This window comes from Crassostrea angulata, chromosome 5 (genome assembly GCF_025612915.1).
Source record: "Crassostrea angulata isolate pt1a10 chromosome 5, ASM2561291v2, whole genome shotgun sequence".
NCBI classification, from domain to species: Eukaryota; Metazoa; Mollusca; class Bivalvia; order Ostreida; family Ostreidae; genus Magallana; species Magallana angulata.
Window position 1 is genome coordinate 51862618 of NC_069115.1, and position 22103 is coordinate 51884720.

At 34.3% G+C, this 22103-nt stretch overlaps 1 protein-coding gene across 7 annotated transcripts; it reads right to left on the reverse strand.

The window, feature by feature from the left end:
- Positions 1–11395: 11395 nt before the first annotated feature.
- Positions 11396–21781, reverse strand: LOC128184380 (uncharacterized). 7 transcript variants are annotated; one of them, XM_052853828.1, is made up of 8 exons: positions 17512–18482; positions 16181–16482; positions 15190–15392; positions 14041–14186; positions 13675–13798; positions 13407–13531; positions 12419–12929; positions 11396–11907 (listed from the first exon to the last, which is right to left on the reverse strand). In XM_052853828.1, the coding sequence occupies exons 2-7, from the start codon at positions 16331–16333 to the stop codon at positions 12826–12828; spliced, it is 855 nt and encodes a 284-aa protein (XP_052709788.1). In that variant the 5' UTR covers positions 16334–16482; positions 17512–18482; the 3' UTR covers positions 11396–11907; positions 12419–12825. The 7 variants fall into 7 exon arrangements, with proteins under 7 accessions (XP_052709788.1, XP_052709787.1, XP_052709786.1 ...); XM_052853827.1 differs by lacking the exons at positions 11396–11907; positions 12419–12929; positions 13407–13531; ... (1 more) ...; positions 14041–14186; positions 15190–15392 and adding an exon at positions 20985–21494 and having other exon boundaries at positions 16332–16482; positions 17518–17570; positions 17660–20716; XM_052853826.1 differs by lacking the exons at positions 11396–11907; positions 12419–12929; positions 13407–13531; ... (1 more) ...; positions 14041–14186; positions 15190–15392 and adding an exon at positions 20985–21494 and having other exon boundaries at positions 16332–16482; positions 17512–17570; positions 17660–20716.
- Between the last annotated feature and the right edge of the window lie 322 nt (positions 21782–22103).

The window sequence follows — 22103 nt, forward strand, 5'->3', positions numbered from 1 at the left end:
GTTTTCATAAAAATAAACATTTTTTAAATTGATCATAATTTTGACGGTCATTAAACTCGGAGTTGCCTTAACCTACCCGCGTATATCAGTTGACATTAAAACCCCGTTTGAATGACTCAATAAATATGTGGGTTGCCACCACATATTGAATGAATATTAAATCAAATCCAAAGAGATTTCATCACAGTTCGCCCAAATATTTGATTTTATGAAGAAGGGGAATTTTGGTTTTTTCTCTTTTGACCTTTGGGTTGACCCCGCTAAGGGGAACAACTTTTGAAAAGTGTGGATTGGACTATTGTGCTTTAAATATATTGTAGATTTCTCAAGTAACGAGAACAAATAAAGCTTTGGCATGATAAAATACTTATTTTTACTAACTTTTTGGGCATACGTATAGCATGTTAATTGTCCCTCTCGACAGCATTTTCCCTCAATTTCTTTACGGGGAAAAAGTTGCAGTCTTGTGGACCATCACATTTGATTTTTTTCCTCATAGTCAATTTATACATTTAGGTGTAAAGAAAACGGAATGGGTTTACAAGAACCTGTTTGATAAAATTGGTATTGCTTTTGGAATGCACGTCATCATGAAACAGAAGAGTAAATCAATATTTTATCTTCGACTTTAGTGGATTATTTCCATTTGCTCACAGCGAAAGTGAATGAAAATTTTAAAAAATAGCACACAACATTCAGTCGCGGCAGTTTCATTAATCAACGTTTTAAACATTTGTTATATTGTATTTAGCAATAGATTTATTCAAATCATTTGAATGAATTCGGGAAAGTCACATGCTATATTTTATCGCTTCTCAGTACACTTTAACACACATAAATTACTTGCTACATTAAACTTTTCTAGTAAACTTACAACAAATATTGATTAATTATACAAAATAAGTTTTTAAAAACACTAAACAAACAAAATTCAAGTTAAACGCACGTTTTTCTGACCGTACAGCTGTGTATATAAAGAAGATGGGGGAATAAGATATTTGATATGGTATTATACAAGTTTACAAAATGGTAATTTAATTAAGGTCTTCCGTTGGAAACGGAAGACCTTATTGTTTTTGCTTTGTTTCTTTTCCTCTATTATTATTATTATTTTTTTTTTCTCCCACGTTTTCTCAAAAACCCTTTAGCCGATTTTGATAAAACTTTCAAATCTTGTTTATGACAGAATTTGTAAGAAAAGTACGTGGGTTTTTTTGGGTCGTCACTTCCGGTCCCGAGATATTAAAGATTTTATGTTTTTGCTTGTTCACGAGTTTTCTCCAAAAGTATTTAAGATAGAACTTTAAAATTTTTAGGGATGGTAGAAAGTGTCCAGCCGCAATGTACTACGCATATCCAAACGTCCGCCGTCACTTCCAGTTGTCACCGGAAGGAAACGAAAAAAAGTCATTTTTTAAGTTTTTTGGTTTGAAAATATTTTATGTTGCTATTCGATAGAGACATATAAATAACTTCAGAATATGAAATCCGTTTTAAAATCGATCCACGCATTCTCGAGATTTTAGGCTTCAAAGTCTTGAAGCGAGAGTCCGCGTAGCTCAGTCGCTAAAGTGGTGGACTTGTGCCCAGGCGACCCGGGTTCAGTCCCCGAGTGTCGAACGTTTTTTTCTTTCTTAATTGAGGTTTGTTTAACGATTTTATCTTTAAAATGATGGATTTTAATGTTTTCCGTTTTATATTTATTTGTTAGCAGCTTTTTTTCCATTACAAATAGATAGTTTGTTTCTTTCAGCAGTTCGTTTAAAAATTCAAACGCTCGTCGCATCGCCGGCATCAAAGACATGCCGCCGACGTACCCCTGCAGTGGGTTATTTGTCGGCATCAAAGAAATGCCGCCATCTCAATGACACACACAATATTTAGCAATGCACCCACGTTTAAGTAAGTATTCTACATGACCTTTAAAAGAGGACTGATTAGTATTTATTCACATATATAGATACACGCATGCATGTATATGAATTTGTTTATTGTCATACGTTGCTGATATACTGATTCCCTAAACACTATAAAAACTAGAAAATCTCTCTCTCTCTCTCTCTCTCTCTCTCTCTCTCTCTCTCTCTCTCTCTCTCTCTCTCTCTCTCTTTAAATTACAAATGTTTTAGCATTTGAATAAGAACTAGTTCAGGTAACATGCAGTCAATTTGATATAGGCTAAATGTACATTGGCGTCAAAAAATTATACATGTATTTATTTCAAGTTACGGGATAATGTCTATGGATTCAAATAATTTGAAATTCATTGTTTAATGATTGTCTTCATACTGATTGGAAGTCAACGCTAAAAAGTCATTTTTATTAAAGATGGTGTACTTTTTCCTTTTTTGTTCAAGTCTATATACCGATACAAATCTGTTGCCTGTCTGGGATTAAGAAAGACCTCCGAAGTTTATACACGTAACTATACAAACGAACGGGTGACTGCGAAAAGGTTTGAAAACTGACCATCCGTTTATGATGTATGAGCATAAGAATAAACAGATGTAAAAAAAAAAAATCAATAGTTAAATCTTTCAAACAACGCTTATACATTGTTCTAACATATGTATTTTATTTAGAAATTGTGTAATATGTGATATTTAGAATTTAATATTCTTCGTTTAACATAGAAGTCACCGACCGACCCCCCCCCCCCCCCCAATTCATAAAATCATTTAGTTTTTCTGGCCCGATTTTACTTGATCTTTGATCTTGGGCCTTTAATTTCAACTAATTACCATTCTAGATTACTGTACTAATTACCAGACCAATTTGTTCATTAATAAAAGAGTTATGAAGTTTTGGGCATTTGAGTTTCAATTGTCGTGTTTGACATGAACTATAAAAAAAATTCTAACTTCCAAGCCCTTTACTCAATCCTAATGAAAATTCGTGAAAATGAACCTCGGACCCCATTCTTATTGTTTGTGAAATATGCAGCGGATTGAACAATTAAGACGAAATTCCTGAGATTAAACGGCGCTTATTGCCTATTCGTGGAAATTAAATTTACACAGTACACGCACCGACTCCCCCCCCCCTCCTATTCACAAAATCATTAAGTTTTTCTGGCCTGATTTTACTGGATCTTTCATCTTGAACCTTTTTTTCAACCTAGTTCAAGTCTAGATTACTGTACTAATGACCTGACCTATTCGTTCATTTTTAAGAGGGATATGAATTTTTGGGCATTCGAGTTTCGATTGGCGCGCTTGACATGTACTGTAGAAAAAAATTCTAACTCCCGAGCCCCTTACTCAATCCTGATGAAATTTTGTGTAAATGTACCTCGGACCCCATTCTTATTGTCTGTGAAATATGCAGCGGATTGAACAATTAAGAAGAAATTCCTGAGATCAAACGGCGAGTATAGCCTGTACGGGGACTTGAAATTTACACAGTACAAGGGATGTAAGCAGCCGCATAATATTTCTGTTACATGTATATTTCTTGTTTTCCGTTTAGTCTGTATCTACGATAGCGTGTGAACTACTTATGAATGTTAGAACTGTGGAAATTACTGTCATCAAACTTTTACCGAATAAATTTACGTGTTACTGATTTCATTATTTCTACATTTATAAAGATTTTATCAATCCTGCTGAAATAAAACAGTCAAACATAATAGTAAGCGACACGAAAAAACATTCTCAACACTAAATACATGGGTAAAATGCATCAGTCATTGTTTTAGGACTTCCCCTAATTGTTGTTAACCGAATCCGAGATCCACACCTCAAAATTCTATTTTCGATTTATTTAAGACGAAAATCAAGCTCGGGTCTTTTCACCCCCCCCCCCCTTCCAGACACACATCAATATTTCAAATGACCTCGCACTGTTACCAAACCTGAATAGTCAGACATCATACACGTTGTTTTTCATCTCATACAAAAACTCAGCTCCTCTCCCGGGCGGAAACTCCCAAAATTCAAAGACAAATTCGGGAATTATTTCGCGTCAGCCATGTTTTGAGACACCTGCAAAGGCTGTGTGTTCTAATCTCGCCGGAGCCAAGATTTGTTCTTTCTCTCTATTTCTTTCTCTCCTTTTTGTCTAATTTTCTAACTAAAATATTCAACATAAAAGGGTGTTTGACTGTAGTACAAGTTGAAAAACACTCTTTAATTAAGATTTAGACAAAAACAGTGTTTTATTATTAGGGTCTTTCGTCTTCAGCGGACGGAAGACCTCCTCGTTGCTCGCAACGAGATCGTGTCTAGTTCTAACTATATTCAGTTTGAAATATTTCAAAAAGATAAGAAAAAAATAATAAATCTTTAAGTTTTGGTGGTATCGAACCCACAACCTAAAAACCCAAGTTCTATAAAGTTTCCTTATGGCTGGTGCTCTAACCACTGAGCCATTTCATTCACAACAAAGTGTGTTGTTGAAATTCTATATGAGACTATGACCACGAATTTACGGACTTGTATCATATTTCTAAAACGTTCAATTGTTGAGCTACAAAATCACAGGGGCTTGGTTGTTGGATAGTGAATTTCCTAATTATTTGTTCCCCAAGAAAAAAATGATTAAAATTGGTAATCTTATGTGTATTTCTGTGTATTGCAATAAATAAATTCACTGAAATCCCCCGTTTCAGTCATGTTAAAAAAGTGTATTCAATGTACATTAAAAAAAGTAAAGGGACGACACTCGCCATCTTGGATTTATAGGGGGTCCTCGTTTCAAGCTATGTTTTAAACAAGTTCTTCCGTTTCTCCAGCGATTTCTGACGAGATCTAGGTTGGAAAATATTCAACTGACTTATTCCTATCGTCTGAATACATCTGTAGGCTGCATAATAAACACATCGTTCCAAAATGTACTAGATACTCGCCAAACTTATCGAAAGCAACGGAAGTTGATGCAAACTCTCCATGTAATCATTGAGGAGATCCGAAAGCATTGGATCAACCAAGAGGATAACTTTTCGCGGAATTTTTGCTCTCTCTAGATTTATCATACATTTTCGGAACATCTCAGTGATTATATGGAGAATTTACGTCACTCAAAAGTAAACTTCCGTTGCTTTCGATAAGTTTGGCAAGTATCTAGTACATTTCGGAACGATGTGTTTATTATGCAGCCTACAGATGTATTCAGACGATAGGAATAAGTCAGTTGAATATTTTCCAACCTAGATCTCGTCAGAAATCGTTGGAGAAATGGAAGAACTTGTTTAAAACATAGCTTGAAACGAGGACCCCCTATAAATCCAAGATGGCGAGTGTCGTCCCTTTACTATTTTTAATGTACATTGAATACACTTTTTTAACATGACTGAAACGGGGGATTTCAGTGAATTTATTTATTGCAATACACAGAAATACACATAAGATTACCAATTTTAATCATTTTTTTCTTGGGGAACAAATAATTAGGAAATTCACTATCCAACAACCAAGCCCCTGTGTACAAAATGACATTTTTGAACTGTAGTGGGTCATCTCTCCACATTTTAGTTAAGTAAATCCATTAAACCACATTTAGACTGTAACAAAAAATATTGAGCTCAGACCCACTCTATGAAAGAAAATGCATTAAAGTTATAAAAATTACACTATTAGGAGGTTTTGACACTCATACGCCAGTTTAAATCAATATATTGCAAGTATTTAAGATATTTAAAGATCACAACCCGATGTTACCTTAAATATTCATTGTTTTTAATTATTTTTTTTAAAAAGTATCAGATTTAATGATATTTTAATTTTGCCGTATCTTACCATTCCTCATATGGGCATTTTACACGCCTTATTCACCCATTCTCTTTAATGTTATTCTTTGCATGTACTATAGACAATGGATCTAGGGTTCGCAAATCCTGGCAATATTTTCGGGAAGCTATAGTTCTGTAGCTCAGCAGAATTCTACAGTCATCTATGAAGCACATTTTTTTGCCTTCATGTTTCATTATTTATCGCAAATATAGCATGGATGTACATACGCTACGGCTGATGTAGCATTGCGTTCAGTGATGACACTTTCTAACCGGTGTGTATTTCAATTGCGAGTCTCAAAATATTTGAAACATCGTAAAATGTAGTTTATATACATTTAAAATGGCGACTCGATTTGCACGTGAATTTTACAATCCGACGTCGATTAGCGTGTTTGAGAGAAAGTCAGCAGCAAGTAAAGCGTCAACATCGGCGGTAAATATTGTCTGATGAATATCGAGGTGCCTGTAATAAAATTAATGTTTCTACAGACTGAGTGAGGTACAAAATAAGGTACATTGTAAATCACAGGTCAGTCGAAAATTAACATATTTTTGTATCGTAAATTTAAAGTTTTTTGTGTGTTTGAAAACACATGCACACTTGTAGAAGAAACTGTGCCATTGATCGGTTGAAGTTCAATAAAATGTAATTTATGTAATATTCATTGTCAGTATCTGTTGTGAATTCTTTGGAATAAGCTACAACAACAAAATTATACTGCTCAACTAAAACTAATGCGTTGAAAACGGCTGATTTTGTCGATGAAGCATAATTGCTGAAATATGAAATGGCAAACCAGTTTAAATAGTGTTTCTGACAAATATTTATATCATAAAAATAAACAAGAAGCAATTATTGTGACCATTTGTGACCAATTATCGCAGTGATATAGTTTATGCAGTCCTGATACAGAGTTGCTGGTGCTTAAATTATTAATACCGCGTAAACAGACAGGGTAAGTAACGGAAAACACAATTTCATACATTATTTAAATGTATGTACAAAATAATTTGCAGCTATAATGCTTAAAATATCTGATAAGATAAAAATTAGTTCTCATACTGAAATCGACACGCAGATAAAACATTGTCTGTATAACACTGCATACATGTACCTAACAGAGTTATCGTTCGTTATCCGCTAGGGTCCCCGTGAGAAATACTCTTCCGGTCAGGACCGTAGCAATAGACCGTGGCTATTTATAGCCACCGTCTAAAAATTGCGGAATCGCTCCGAGACGATTTTGGAGAAAACTAATGAAGCTGCATTGAAAATTATTAAATTATTCATAACAAACCATATGGAGGCTGTAAATATCTTTCGTCTAAAAATTTAATTCATATTATTGAAGAATTCAACACTTTTTCACCAAGGTTTTTTACTCGCTTCGAATTTACACACTATGTTGACATTCGAAACTCTCGGGATGCACTGAGTTAGAGTTATCTCCCGTATTTCCTTTGATGAACAGAATATATGACAAATTTTCAATGAAAATTCACATGTATTTGTAATATCGTTTATGAGTTTATCCATGCATATGTGATATTGTGGAAACATTAACTAAAGAGCCTCCCGTGATTTAGCGTGAATGTAACGCGCATGCACAAGATTGTAAATTCCAAAAAGTCCAGATTATTTCCGGATTTTTAAAAGGAATTTTCGTTGATTATGAATTAGCGAAGCTTGATTAAGAAAAAATAAAAACAAATTGGTAATCTTCAAGTACCAATGACGTTTAAATTATATAAAACAAAAAACAGTACTCTTCCGATTTCTTTGTATTAAAGCCCAAAAATTCGAGTCTATTATTTTAATATACACATGTAGTAGTATAAATTAATAAAGTATTAAACGGACATACAAACATAACTAGTACCGCTAATTCATACCTGCACTCAATGTATTTATTATTTATTGCATCCAATGACAGACAGGCGGACAGGGTTGTCTTTTCTGAACCTTTATTGTTACTTGTGCAACCTTAAAAATACCTCAATGGTTTACATATCCGACAAACTGAAGCATTGGGATGTGGAAGTTATATTAACATTCACAACTACCTCATTGTTTCTGACTTGCTGAGAACTAAGAGGTCCGCGACAGAGAAGTGTATGACCCAATCCATGTAAGAAGTTTCCCATAAAGTTAAATTGTTTAACAAATACACGAACAAGAAATCATATTGACGCAAGCGTCAAATGGGCCGCAAAAAACATAAATGTGTATGAATCATCATTGGTTGGTTACATAAAAACACACCACAAAAAAGAAAATAATGAGTTGGTTCTACTAATTTTTAAGGTAAATTTTAATATATTTTCAGCAACACGTTTTGAAGTTTCACATTTTACTATTATTATTATTAAGAACCGAGTTCTTTACTGTAAGCATTTCTAACGGTAATTGTGTTATCATTGCCATAGCATGAAGTAAAGGAGAACACATTGATTTTTACATTATTCTAATACAAAGTTCAGCTCATCATTATTCTCTTAGAGATTATGTATTTCAAACCATTTTGATTTTTTTGTTGCATTGTATTGAATCGTATATTATCTACACTTCAGTTTATGAAGATAATCATGCTTATTTAATTGCATGGGGTTCTCAAAAGTATTTTAAAAAATCATGTCAGCTCAAAATTTTCTGGTTTTTCATCTTTTTGCGTAAATAATTGATATGGATGTCATTTCATGATTCAAATATATCATTAATATAAAATTTCATGTCATTCAGGTCTTTAGTATTTGAGGTCTTTAGTATGTCCCGTATACCGATCCCGATATATATTGTTTTGAAAAGAAAGAAAAACTCCGAAATTTTCCGAATAGATTGTAGTCTCGATAAAAACGCACCTTACACGAAAGTCAACGACCTACTATACATTTACAAGTAAAACAAAAAATGTGTAATATTTTTAAAGGAATAACATATGTCTACATGCAAATTTAATTTTAATTCATTAAAAAATATGCATAATATTAATTCTATTAAAAAAACTATCCCGCAGAAACGCAGTTACAATATCTAAATGTATATCAAATCACGGACCGCCTTCTGGCGGCCTGTAATAATGTATCTTTATCTCAAAAAAAAAAATCCATTCGATTGGACAAATAAGTTGTCAAAATACAATTTTTCTATAATAATAAAATATGTTTAAATTCTAAATAACTTTATTTGAAAGTCAAAAAAGTAAAATGGAATCATGCACAACTGAAGTCTGTTTGATTACGAAAGTTTTTCAAGTGCTTATATGAATACGAGGATAAATATGAATACATGTACTTGTTAAATTTAACATCAGGTACGGCTTTTTCTTCAGCTTCATATCTGTTTTAATAGGCATTATCCTCCTTCAACATGCCTTTCTTACTTATAATAACCAAAGTTGGTTTTATTTATCAATATATTTAACGTTTCAATATTCATTCTGAAAGCTTTGTTTGTGCTACATTTACCGTGCCGCATATTTTTTGAAAGTTTAATCCAACTTGTTAAAATGATTACAATTATTGAAAAACATGAAAAATGTTCTATTCATCATTTTCGGAACAATTTCAGCTGTTTTTGAAAAGTTAACATAATTCGGTGGAAATGTTAACGAACATCTTCTCTCTGTTGTAAGTTGTTATATTGTTACATTGACCAGAAAAGTTTTGTTAATATCGTATTTCGTCACGTTTTGGATGTACATGCAATTCATTATGTAAAGCAGGCAGTGTGTTTCTCGCGAAAGAGTTTTTTGTTATTTTCAAAATTTATCTTAATTCAAATTGAATTTTGAACGATTTACAAACTTATACAATGACGTGTTTTTACTTGTATATTGTCTTTGTTCTAGTATGTTGCAAGAACAAGAATAAAGGCACTGTTTGATTGATAACTTTGAAAATACTTGGGAACTAGATTAGGAATGCATTTGTTAATTGATTGTAACCGATTTCTCCAGATTAAATGTTTCGATTTACCGCTGTTAAGTAAAAACAGGGACATGCGTCGATTCAAATTAAATTGAAAAATCATTGTTTTTCTTCAGTTTTTTAGACTGATAATTGGAAGAGAATCAGATATTGAATGTCGGACAAAATACTATATATTAGTAATAGTGAGATCAACATCTAGAATTATTACGCAACTGAATCCATTGAATTATTATAATACATAGCTTCGTAATTGCAGACATTAGCTAAATGACAAAATGGTGTAATTTAACATGTATAAGCGAAACATTTTCTCCAATTCTAATTAAACAATTCAAATGTGATGATACGAGCTGTTAGATAAGCTTTGAGTTTCAGTTCAATTTTGTTTTTAAAAATATAAAGTATTAAAATGGTAAAACTAGTACAATAAATTTAAACATGCACTTAATGTAATTAATGAAATAACGATTTCACTCTTCCTCTACTCTAATACATAAAATATAAAAACTTCATTACTCATTATGTTAAAATGGTAGCAATTCGAAAATCCTCGTGACAACAAGTCCTCGATTAAACATACTGCTTCTAGCGATTGCTTCCAGATACGAATACATTTACTGGGTTAATGACCATATATGGCCACTTTAATAACTAATATTTTAATAATTAATGTTTTCATATGACAAAATAGGTGAAATAGTAACCCTCTATTTCGTTTAAGGTAATTTTCTTCAGTTTGACCCCAGGCGGCACCGCAAGATTCCTACGTTCTGTGACGAAGGCAACAAAAGGGAGAGGTAAAAGAGGGTAGGGGAAATCTCATCTGGTAGTTAAATATCTTTAAAAATCTCCTAGATTAACCGTTATTTCTTTAAAATTGTCTCAAAATCCTCGTTAAACTTTTAACCGATTCCCATTATTGCAACAACTAGTTTGATTGGAGGCGGGATAGGAAGCAGAGGTGGCGATTTTCGATTGTTAATTTGGCTTGGTTGTCCACTGTTGTCTGCCACCATAGTTGTCAATTAAATTCGTGAAGATATTTTTTTCGTCAATGAAAACTTATATTAGAGCATATTACATGTATTTATCAAGTATTTAAATGATGACATTAAATGTTTGTCTATTTATATGCAAAGTTTTGGAAAGATGACATTACTTACATTTTTTTATTTGCATTATAACTTGATTACTCCAAAATTTTGTGACATCTGTGTTGTGTTCATAATGTACTCGCATTTGAAGCCACCATTATAGCAAGAATCTTTTAATTTTGAGTTAGATAATACTTTTATTGTCACTACACGTGTTTAATTTCATACTGTATTAAAATTATAATTAAATTATAGTTCAGACAATAAATATTTGTTTTTTTCTTCAAATAATCAATTTCCATGCCAAATTTTAGCAAAAATTTCAGAAAAATTATCATTTCTGTTTGGGGCCCTTTATTTCCAAAAAAAAAAAAATGGCATGTGACACGAGTCGCAAGTAAAACAAATGAACATTTCAGGTACCCATCTTAATATCCAAGTGGTTTTCGGATGATTGACATTACTATTATTTCAGGTGCCAACATCCTTCAGCTCTTCCATTACTAGTATTTTACAAAGTTGAAATCAGTAAAAAAAGTTAAATCTTCATTTTCGAAGTAAATAAAGGTCCGAATTCGAAAGACTGCGTGGATATGTACGTATAAATAAATAAAATAATATCTATATGGTGATTTTATTCTTCTTCTTTTATTAGAAACAGCATGTTATAAAATAAGTGTATAAGAATGGTAAATAAAGTACATGTAATTAAGAAATCAAAAGTAAAATAAATATTGCTGTTTCTGATCGACGAGGAGAACCATCAACATTAGAGTTATGTACATTTAGTTTTCATTTAGCACCATTTGACAATAAAACATATTTTTTTTATACATGTACATAATGTATATTGTACATGTATATGACAACACATTCCTTACATTCGTCATATTCTCCGTACGTATACACTTAACAAAACTTCTAAATGTTCATCCTGATAACTAGAATAATTTAAAAATTACGGAATGAAATAATGTTCATCATTGTCTTCTGATCAAAACACCAGATAAAATAAGAAATACCGCTTGAAATCAAATACCAGTGACGAAATTTCAGAACAAGAAATTGGTAATTCTGCGGAAGCTTATATATAAATGACAACTTTTTGCGATTGGTATAGTAGTCTTTAGTGACAGTTTCAAACGTAAAACACTTAAGGTATTCAATGTATAACGACCACATTTTGTACCTAATAAATGAATGGTCCGAATTTTTAAATCTTGATATCATTTTGAAGGTGTTATGAAATAAAAATACTCCACCAAAGGAATTTTCAAAATTTTGATTATGGTCCAAGAATTTACACCTTAAATTTTGCATTGAAGTCTATGGGCAACGTATGTTTTATTAAGATATTGTAGAAAGTGACTTAAAATTTGTAAAACTCTCTTGGTTAATACATGCATAAACTTTCTCTTTATTAAAATATGAATTAAAATAGATAATTTACCGCAGATATCTTGACGAAATTAAAATTTTCTGTTTTTCATCAAGGGAAGATAACTCTTTAAAAAATTTCAAGGTGCAAAATGGCCGGCTTCTTATATGTTGTTAGTCATGTGAATTTAGTTTATTTCACTTGCATTGTAATCTAGCAATACATATTTAACAAGTTTAAAATGATTCCAAATTGTTCAATATCCCTTCATTATACATTGAATACCTTAAAATGGCTTAAGCAGTCCAAACAAAACGTTATTTTAACATATTTTTCCTCTTCTTTATAAGTGTATCGTCATTTCCATCGACAACATAAAACAATTAATCCAAAAGTTCCAGGCAAATTTCAACCAAACCGGAAGTTTTTGTGATATCCAGCAAAGGTCAAGGTCACTGGTCGCAATCAGAGGTCAAGATCGCTACACTGTTCTTACGTGTAACTACTTTAAAGCAGCTACATGTACCCAACGGCAAGACAAACGTGTTTATATAGTAAAATAAAAAATATATGAAGTAGTAAAATCATTATATTTGATGAACACTTAGAACTTTGGTTCAGTGTATATAATTTTGGTTTCTTATGTTATTTCATATTGCACCAAAACAAGTTCACTAAAGGCCTATACTTTGTCAGCTGATTATTCGTTCCAGCCATGCGTGCGCCAGAATTTCCTCTGTCGATATTCTGTTATAGGGGTCTACCGACAGCATCCTTTGTATGAGATCTCTACATTCTGGAATTTAAACAGAGTGAGGTTTTTTAATGGTCATGGTTTACAACAAAATTGATAAAAGCTTTAAAAAGACATTACTCAGGATTTTAAAGACTTTACTTAAAAATTATATAAGGTAATCAAAACTTTAAAGAATGTAAATACTGTAAATTCCTTATTAAATGTAAAAGCAACTATCGTGCATTTTTAAAATAACCTCGCTTTTAATTTTCAGACACTTTTGAGCTATTAAAATTAAATTAAATTGTTACAAAAATTGGTGCCCGCAATTTTATATTCTCCCAATTTTAGGCAAAACAACGGAAACGCGGAATAAAGAACTCGCGTATAATAAGGTAATTACAGTTTTCTGGTTTTTACTCCTAACCAGTTGCAGATTTCTGAATTTTTGACCGTGACCATCGTTCCGACCAAGTTATAGGTTAGCAATTGTCATTACAACAAATACTTATAATTTACATAATTATTTAGATTTACCTTCAGACAAGAAGCTAGGTAACGTGCTGCCTTGGAGTATTTTGAAATAAAGAGTAGCGTAATTATCCTTAAAGCTCATATGATAGGGGTGGCATCCCGTGACTAGGTAACACAGACAAATCCCTCTGGAAAAAATATAATAAACATAATTCTGCTTTTCGCTTGATATATTTGTAAGACATGCAATACATTGTGCCTTTAATATTTAAGGAACTGTTGACATTATTACTGTCTACGTAATGTACGTTGCGTGTAACAGGTCACTTACAGACTCCATATATCCGCCGAGAGAGTGATGCCATGTTTAAGGAGAATTTCTGGAGCCATGTAGGTAGGGGATCCACACATATTGGGATTCTCCAAAAAGCTGACATCAACACTCAGGCCAAAATCTTGACAATGACAAATAAATAATCATAAATAAAAAAAATCTATTGTTTTATTACTGGTACTTTCATACTTTTTTAAAGATTATATTCTTTAATATGTTTTCACTGAGTAATGGTTCGTAAAACGTTTATTTCCTAGAATAAAGCAAAAATAAACTCCAAAATTTATTTCCTGCCTTACAGTATATTTCAGAATTTCAACAGAAACGTACTTATGGCACCAAATCCAGATCTTACATACTCACCGACTATGAAGACTTTGCCTCCGCTTTGAAGGACAGTGTTTTCTAGTTTGATATCCCGGTGAAGGAAATTCTGTGAGTGCATGTAATTGAGAGCTGATGTCATTTGGTTGATATACCGCCTAGCCTCGTTCTCACTTAGTCTCTTTCTGAAAAAACCCCAATGTTCCAACATTGTGTTTGAATGTAGAAAAGGGCTAAGCACATGTATCTGAGTCTTAAATAAATGGCATTTTAATATAGTAATGGAACTATAAAATGTTGCAATTGCACACAATTTTAAAAATGATCCACGAATGTTCTCTATTAAAATATCTAAAATATTTACATATATGTACATGTATAAGGGGAATTAGTATATAATATAACATTTTTGAATAAGTTTTCTCGTTATGTCACAAATGAGATAATTTTATTACTATGCCCTGAAAATTGCTGAATCACACCGGAAACAGTTATATTGCCCTCCCGGAAACAGTTATATTTCACAGGAAATAGTTATATTGCCCTCCCGAAACTGTAATATCACCATCGCGTGCAAGAATTCTGCATATTAATTACGTCGGGTTCGAAATTCAACGAGTCAGTTGCTAAGCAAACGTAAACAGATCCGCGAATTTTAAACATGTCAGGCCAACGTCTGCGGTTTGTTCATCTAAATTCAGATGTACTCGATAGTTTAATTGATGAAAAAAATTCGGCAAATACGACAAAAGAGAAAAACTCAAGCATTAGTGTTTTAAAAAAATTTCCTCTGCCTTGTGAATTAAATAATATGTTGATAACCCGAGTTTGATTTGTTTAAAAATGTTATATAACATATATCACATGTCTTCTCGGGCGACAATACCAGAATATTTGTCCCTCGGTGACAGGAAAGCCCTGGAGTGTTATGTCGCCCTCTGCCTTCGGCATCGGGCGACATAACACTCCAGGGCTTTCCTGTCACCTCGGGTCAAATATTCTGGTATGTCGCCCTCGAAGCCATGTAATATATGTATATTATTACGGTCCTTATCGAATCAATGAAGTAATAAGATTATTACAATAGTATAAAATATGTTTCAATGTTCTTGTAATTAAAAATATTGATTAAAAAATTGTAGAACCCCCTTAAAAACCCTAAAAAAAAAAATCAGACAAAATCCTTACACGTCGTTGAGGTAATGTTTCAGTGTGTCTCCGTTGATATAAGTAAGAACCAGATAAAAGTTCCTCTCTGTTTCCATCCACTCCTTCAGGCACACGATGTTAGGGTGATCCATCTGCTTGAGCGCGTGCAGCTCACGCGCAAACCTCCGCCGTGCCTTGTCCTTCTGTAGGATCGACTTCTTGGGAACCACTTTAACAGCAGCCTTTTAAATCGAACATAAAATATCAACTCATGGTATTTAATGTTCCTCGACTACTCAATATGCTTCCATGCAACTACATACATATGTATACGCTTTGATAAATGGGTAGTAAGGTTACAATTCATGCATACCATGGATAGGGATCTAGACAATATTATTAATCGATACTTGGAACAAATGCACCTTAGATGAATTACATCAAATATCGTTATTGCTGATCCATTTACTATGTTAATCCTAAAATATTTGTTATTTATCGATGTTGTGAACCACCTACTTAGACATCAGCAAATACAGACAAAATGAATGGTCAATGTTAAAAGACCTTCGATCAGTGCCGGTGGGTGGGAATTGAGGGGTGGGGGTACTTTTAGAGCCATCTTCGCAGTTCAGGGTTTCTAAAACTCCTAAATAGCAAAAATGGTGATATCAGCTTTCAATTAATTTCCAAAACTATGTGATCCTTTTTCTTCTAACTAGCTGGCAATAATCCCTAGTATACAGAGTACATGTACTTTTAATACCTAATCCCTGTAGAAACAAAATGGTTTATTTAATTTTTTGAAAATTGCTGATGCCCCTCAATTGATCACCGAAATCTATATCTAGTGCTTGTATATTTAACACCCCCTTCTCAAAGAAAATTAAAAAATAAAACCAAAATTCAACAATGTCAAAACTTTCGTTTAGTTGTTGTTGAAATCAGACGCGAATAAATGAATTACAATGGTAACGTTGAACTTGATCTACATCATTCAAGAAAGAGCTGATAGTGATATAGTACTCACATTCTCCCCACTCAGTAGATGGGTCCCGAGGCGGACGGTCCCGAAGGCCCCCCTGCCGATCACCCGACCCAGGCTGTAGTTACCCACGCGCTTCCTCTTGTCATTTAGAACGAACGTCTCTTTGAACACAGTCTCAAATAAATCCAGGGACATGTCAGTTTTGAATCATCCCCAAATATACTGGTCTGTAGGCAAGGAACCAAACTGACAGCCGATTCCACGTTTAATCCTCACCGTTCCTATTTCGAGTTCTATTAGTTATAACACCTGCAGTGGTCGCTGACGGTAACTTTAATCCAACCCTGTAAAAATTATGATAAGGATTTAAATTTTACTTCATATCATTAAATTATACACCTTCGTCCAAATATTGAAACGATCTCTCATCCTGTTAGTCAACGAACGATTTGAATAGAACTGACATGGACTCCATGGTAGTAAAACAGCGACCGAGCACGGCCGAGGATTAAAAATTCGGTTTTGTTTAATGCCCTATGAAGTGTTTACAAATGTATAAAAAAAACCAGTAATCCCCATGCACACTGTTCTATAATTGGTCATCCTACCTTTCAATGAAATTCTAGGTAATCATAAAAGGATTATTCAACAGATCACTGAAATATTCCGGATTTAAAGAATATAAATATGATTAAATAATTCTCTTTAGTTCCAAATGGATTTTATTTATTTTCATATAAAGAAAGTATAGGTTATTTAATCAAACAGCAGTAAAGGATTGCATAATAGAGCTATATTACTCGTTCGGTTCTAATGTGCTCCGAGACAAAGGAACAATGTTTATGTGTATATACATGTATGTATCAAGTGTTTTAAACTACCGTCCCATTCCAATGAAAGCAATACACTTTGTCACGTATCTGCTTCCAAATCTTGATAGCAGTGGATCAACCGACATATTTCAATTCCTATTATAGATTTTGTGGTTTTGAAAAGAGTTTTAAAATATATCCCCAGAAATTTAAATCTTAATTTTCACATACCTGCAAGTTATTTAATGATTTTTAATAATTTGTTAGGCGGAGTGAACATGACGACTCTCTGTTGTTAAAGTACACACGCCATTAATCATTGAGAAGTTAATAGATATATCAAACTGATTTCAAGGAAAAAAGTTGAAATTATAAGGCATACTAGGACACGGTTTTAAGCCTTCGTTCTTTTTCATTTTCTCCTAATATAGAAATTTTCACAACACATACAATTATAAATTAAAACTACAGAGAAAATAGCAACATGTACTTAATTCTATATTATATTCATTAATCCCCCCCCCCCCCCCCCCCAAAAAAAAAGAGATACATTTTTCTTACCGTTACCTGTTAGCTTCCTTGTATCAAACTCAATCAACGTATTGAACTTGGTTTTGGCCCTTCAAAACAAAAACAGCCACTTCAGCGTTATAAACCCCTGTCGGAGAGTTAATGTCGACTGTTCACCGTTCAAAAAGCGACATATTACCTTTTACAACACCAATCAGTTCTAACCCTGGATGCGCCGAGTGGGTATGCATGCAATTCAAAAAGATCACTTGATTTACTATCGAATAGGATTATCCGAAAACTATCAAGAAACATCCACAAATTGCGTAGATCAAAAATACGATGTGCATGGGGAGCAACGACGCTTTACATACGCTGTAAAAAGGCCTACAGTAAAGCGCCCATTGAATGCAATCTTACGTCGATATCACTAGTCCAAATTGCAATCTTTTCTGATTATTTTCTTTCATTCGTGCGCAGTTTTTGACAGATCGAGAAACACTTCGTCAAATAATTAATCAATTTTACACATTGCGATCACTAATAAAGCCCGGGAATGGTGAATTGGGTAAAGGGCTATTATAAAATCGACGCATGTTCATTTCTATAGACATGAGATTGAAATACAAGCACAAATTGGATTAGAATTTTAAAACGATCCACTTTATACAAATGTATTTGTGTTATCGTAAAATTCACGTTGAATGTTTGATCTACAAACCCGGGTAATGACGTCGCATTGGTGGGGTATCTCACTCTAAAATCTGAACAGATAAAGACAATGAACCTCGATAGAAAGACATAAACAACGCAGTTAGCAATCAATACACACGAACCTAGTGCATAACTTCTAAAAAGGTACATATATAGGCTAAATAATTCGAAGAAAGACAATGGGTTTTAATGACTATATGAATTATTTGACATTTGCAGTTCATCATCAAACGATTTCACAGTAAATTAATTTCTAAAATTAAAATCCAGGGCGTAATTTATCGTGATTTTAATCTGTTTAATCTTTTTTATATTAGATTGTTTCTAACAATCATCTCCACAATCCTTAGGACAAACACCAGTCCTTTGGACAGCCATTTGCTCCCATTCTGAATCTTTTCTTTAGCAAGCTTTTCTTCACAGAAGTCCACGTTTTGCGCGGCCACATCGTTACTCGGATCTACTTCAAGGGCTTTAAGAAACGATTTCAAAGCATTCGGATAATTTTTGCCATTAACGTAACAGTAGCCCAGAAGTTGAAAGTCTACGGCGCACTGTATGCTGGCGCAGTGCTGATCGAATTCATATAGATGGTCTGAAAAGTCCAAGTGTAAATTGGTGTACGCTTTGATCAGATAGTAATAAGCTAGAGACAGAGACGACAAATGGAGGAGGTTTGTGTGAGCAAACTCTTTCTGCAGCACCGGGTCCAGGGTTACACTCTCCAAACTGTTATAACTGTTACTACATTTGTGACACTTTCGCTCGAACCGAACAAACTGTTCCAAAAGTAGTCCCGCTTCCCGCCATTTTTGCGCGTGACATAGATAATTTGAATAATCTATGGTTGTAGGGAAATGCACGCCCTCGTGAGCAAGGACTTCTTTGTAAAGTTCAGCTGCCCTGCCGAGTTGTTCCCCAGAAATCGATTTCAGTAGCTGTGATGCAGTAAAATACATACACGCTAAGTTTCCTTTCACTTTTACAACATCCGGATAGACATTTTGAAGCTGTAGAAGCAATTCAAAATATTTCAATGATGCAACAGTGTCGCCAAGATTCACCCCAATAAGGTTGAACAAGTCAATGATATGAATATCATGCAGGTGCGAGCTCAAAAAGCAGTCCATGAAGGCTTTGTGATACTCAAAGGGTGAGCGACCGTCCCTCAGCCTAATCACAGCGATGTCACACTGGGTCCTCAGGAAAGCACCTGTTAGAGAGTTCACTACGTTCCTTGTCTTAATGTAGGTCGGGACATCTTCCAACACGGACGCAATGACAGACCTAAAGACAACTTTGGTCGTCAAGCAACCATTGCCTTCATAGACCAAGACATGGTTGTCCGTGAAATTCAATACGAGTGAAATGACGTCACTTCTCATTACGTCAAGTAATACAATTGAAGTGTTGATATCTTCGTCGGCAAACAGATCTAAAAGGTTATTATTTGGAATGAAATAGTTAGGCAGTTCGCCTTGTTGCAAGCAAGTTTGTACACAGTCCAGCATGTGTAGGAGACAATGACCCGGATTAACGTCCCAAGCAGCAACAGGAAGTTGCTCGCAACAAAACAGGAAGACGTTCTTTAGGCAGTAGGAAGAGAGCAATTTCTTAGAAGTCTCCTGCTGTATTTGATATCTTAACAATTTGAAGAAAATGAAACACTGCCGCTGTGCGTTAGTTACTGCATACTCGGCCACCATCTGCTCAGACTCTGCAAACGAAATTCGCCATTCGACATCCGGGTTCTTGCTTCGTTTGTGCGGTACAGGAACCAGGTAGCATCCCTTGGAAACGATTCTTTGGACTAGCTCAGGACTCAGCCACCCGTTAGACCGATGTCGTGTCGTCCACTCATTGGCTACACTCGGCCAATCGTCACAATGAAAACCATGAATGTGATCAAACGGGTTGACGATTTTCTCCTTCCGTCTATCGTACGTGAAAGGTTTGTTGTCCTGGTACTGCAGCGCGGGGCCGTGTAACTCGTACATCTCCCTCTCTTCCTCTGAACCCTCCAGCACTTGGTTTAGGAACTCTGTCTGGTACTTAGTTCCACTCATGTAGTAGGCGTCCATTTTCTCGTCATACAAGACGGCGAAATGGTCACCTTTAGGTTTGCGGATCAACTGAAGCGTGCCATAGCCTGGGTGAACGCCATTAGTGTCAAGATGCATCATGTAGACTTCGTCATTCATCTTAGCCCTGTCTTCACATACCTGAATTTTGTCGTTAGCCAGGATGATATCAACGTCTGATAAAAATACTATTCTCCCTTGGCCGGCAAACACAGCATCCGGGATGTTATATCCTTCCGCTTTGCTTCCCACTGGAACTATTTTCATATCAACTTTTCCAATCGCCTGGATACCGTTGAATACTTTCTGAACCTGGTCCCTTATCCTTTCCGGTCCGACGAATCTCCGAGGAATAAGGATCTCCATGATGTAAGATAAATGAAGAGTCGGAAACCCGGAAGTAGGATCAATGTCGACCGGAACAAAATCCGGAAGGAAGTCCATTTTCGATTATCTATTACCTGAAATAGAGAAGTACATATAAATAGGTTAAGTTGTCTACCTTGCATTTTAAGCAATTTAAATACTTAGTTATCGGACGTGACCTAAATAAGAAAATTAATACGCAGAAAGATGCATCATGTATATAAATAGGTTAAATCATCGATGTTGAATATTAAGCAATTTTAAAATGTAAACATATAAAAGCAAATAATGTTATCGGACGTGATCTAAATACGAAATACATAGAACTGTCATTCTTAAACATGGACATGAAATTGTACTCACATCTACACATTATTCCACAGAGACACAGTACTATAAGTAATTGTGCAATGTACTAAGTAAGCCACGTGTCACATAAGTACTGTTATCACCACATTCCTGAGATATTTCCCTGACCTACAATGCAATGGTATGTACGCAATTCCACCATATATTGTCCCAAATCAAGGAAGAATCTGCTGAGCTCACAGTTACGCGTCAAAATGTGTAGCACGAGTAAACCCAAGGTTGCGAGCACTTCAGCTAGTCTACATCTATTGTATGAATGCGCCGGTTTATTGGGACGCTACGTACGCATTTACGCTAACATTTCGTAATGAGCCTGTTGACCTACTGATGGAGTGGTATTTAACAGCTGTGTGCATTGATTCGTGTCATTTTCATCAGTTGCACTCCTATGAGGAAGTTACGTTAAATTTACTTTTTTCTATACAAAGAGAAACTATCGCTCCTTCTGCTCTGTTTTTAAAGTGACCAATTAAGGTGTTACCTGGCAATAGATGTACAGTGTAGATAAAATGTTTACCTGAGTATATGTACGCACCTAAACTGACCATCCTTGAACAAACAAAAACATGAAACAGTCATCTGGTGCACCATGTTAAAATCTAACTTCGCCCCATGGCTAGACACTGCATGTTAAGGAGTTGAGTGTTTGATATTTGATGAAGCGTATGTAAATCTTCTAGTTGTTTTTAATTAGTCAGTCATGATTTGCACATTATAAAGGCGCGGATCACAGTAGGTATCACTGAAAGATCGCGTTGTGCGAAGTTTATTATGAATAAACAAGAACTTGTATTGGCATTGACAGAGTATTAAAAATAAATTTAATAAAGCTCTTGCAAATCAATTTGTCGTTATTCGATATCTTCAACTTAAGCTTTTGACCCCTGTCATCGAGGTAAATTAACAACAGACGAATGCAAAATCTTTTTCCCCATTAAAGTTGACACAAAAAAAATATTTTTTGTAATGAGGATACCGGAATGACAGACCCTTGCCCAAATGATTTATTTAAAAAATAATGGAAAACTTGTTAATGTAATTCATCAAAGAAATTGTTTACTATCTAGTTGCATTAAAAAAAGTTTAATCAGTTCCTTGTCACCTTATATTTAC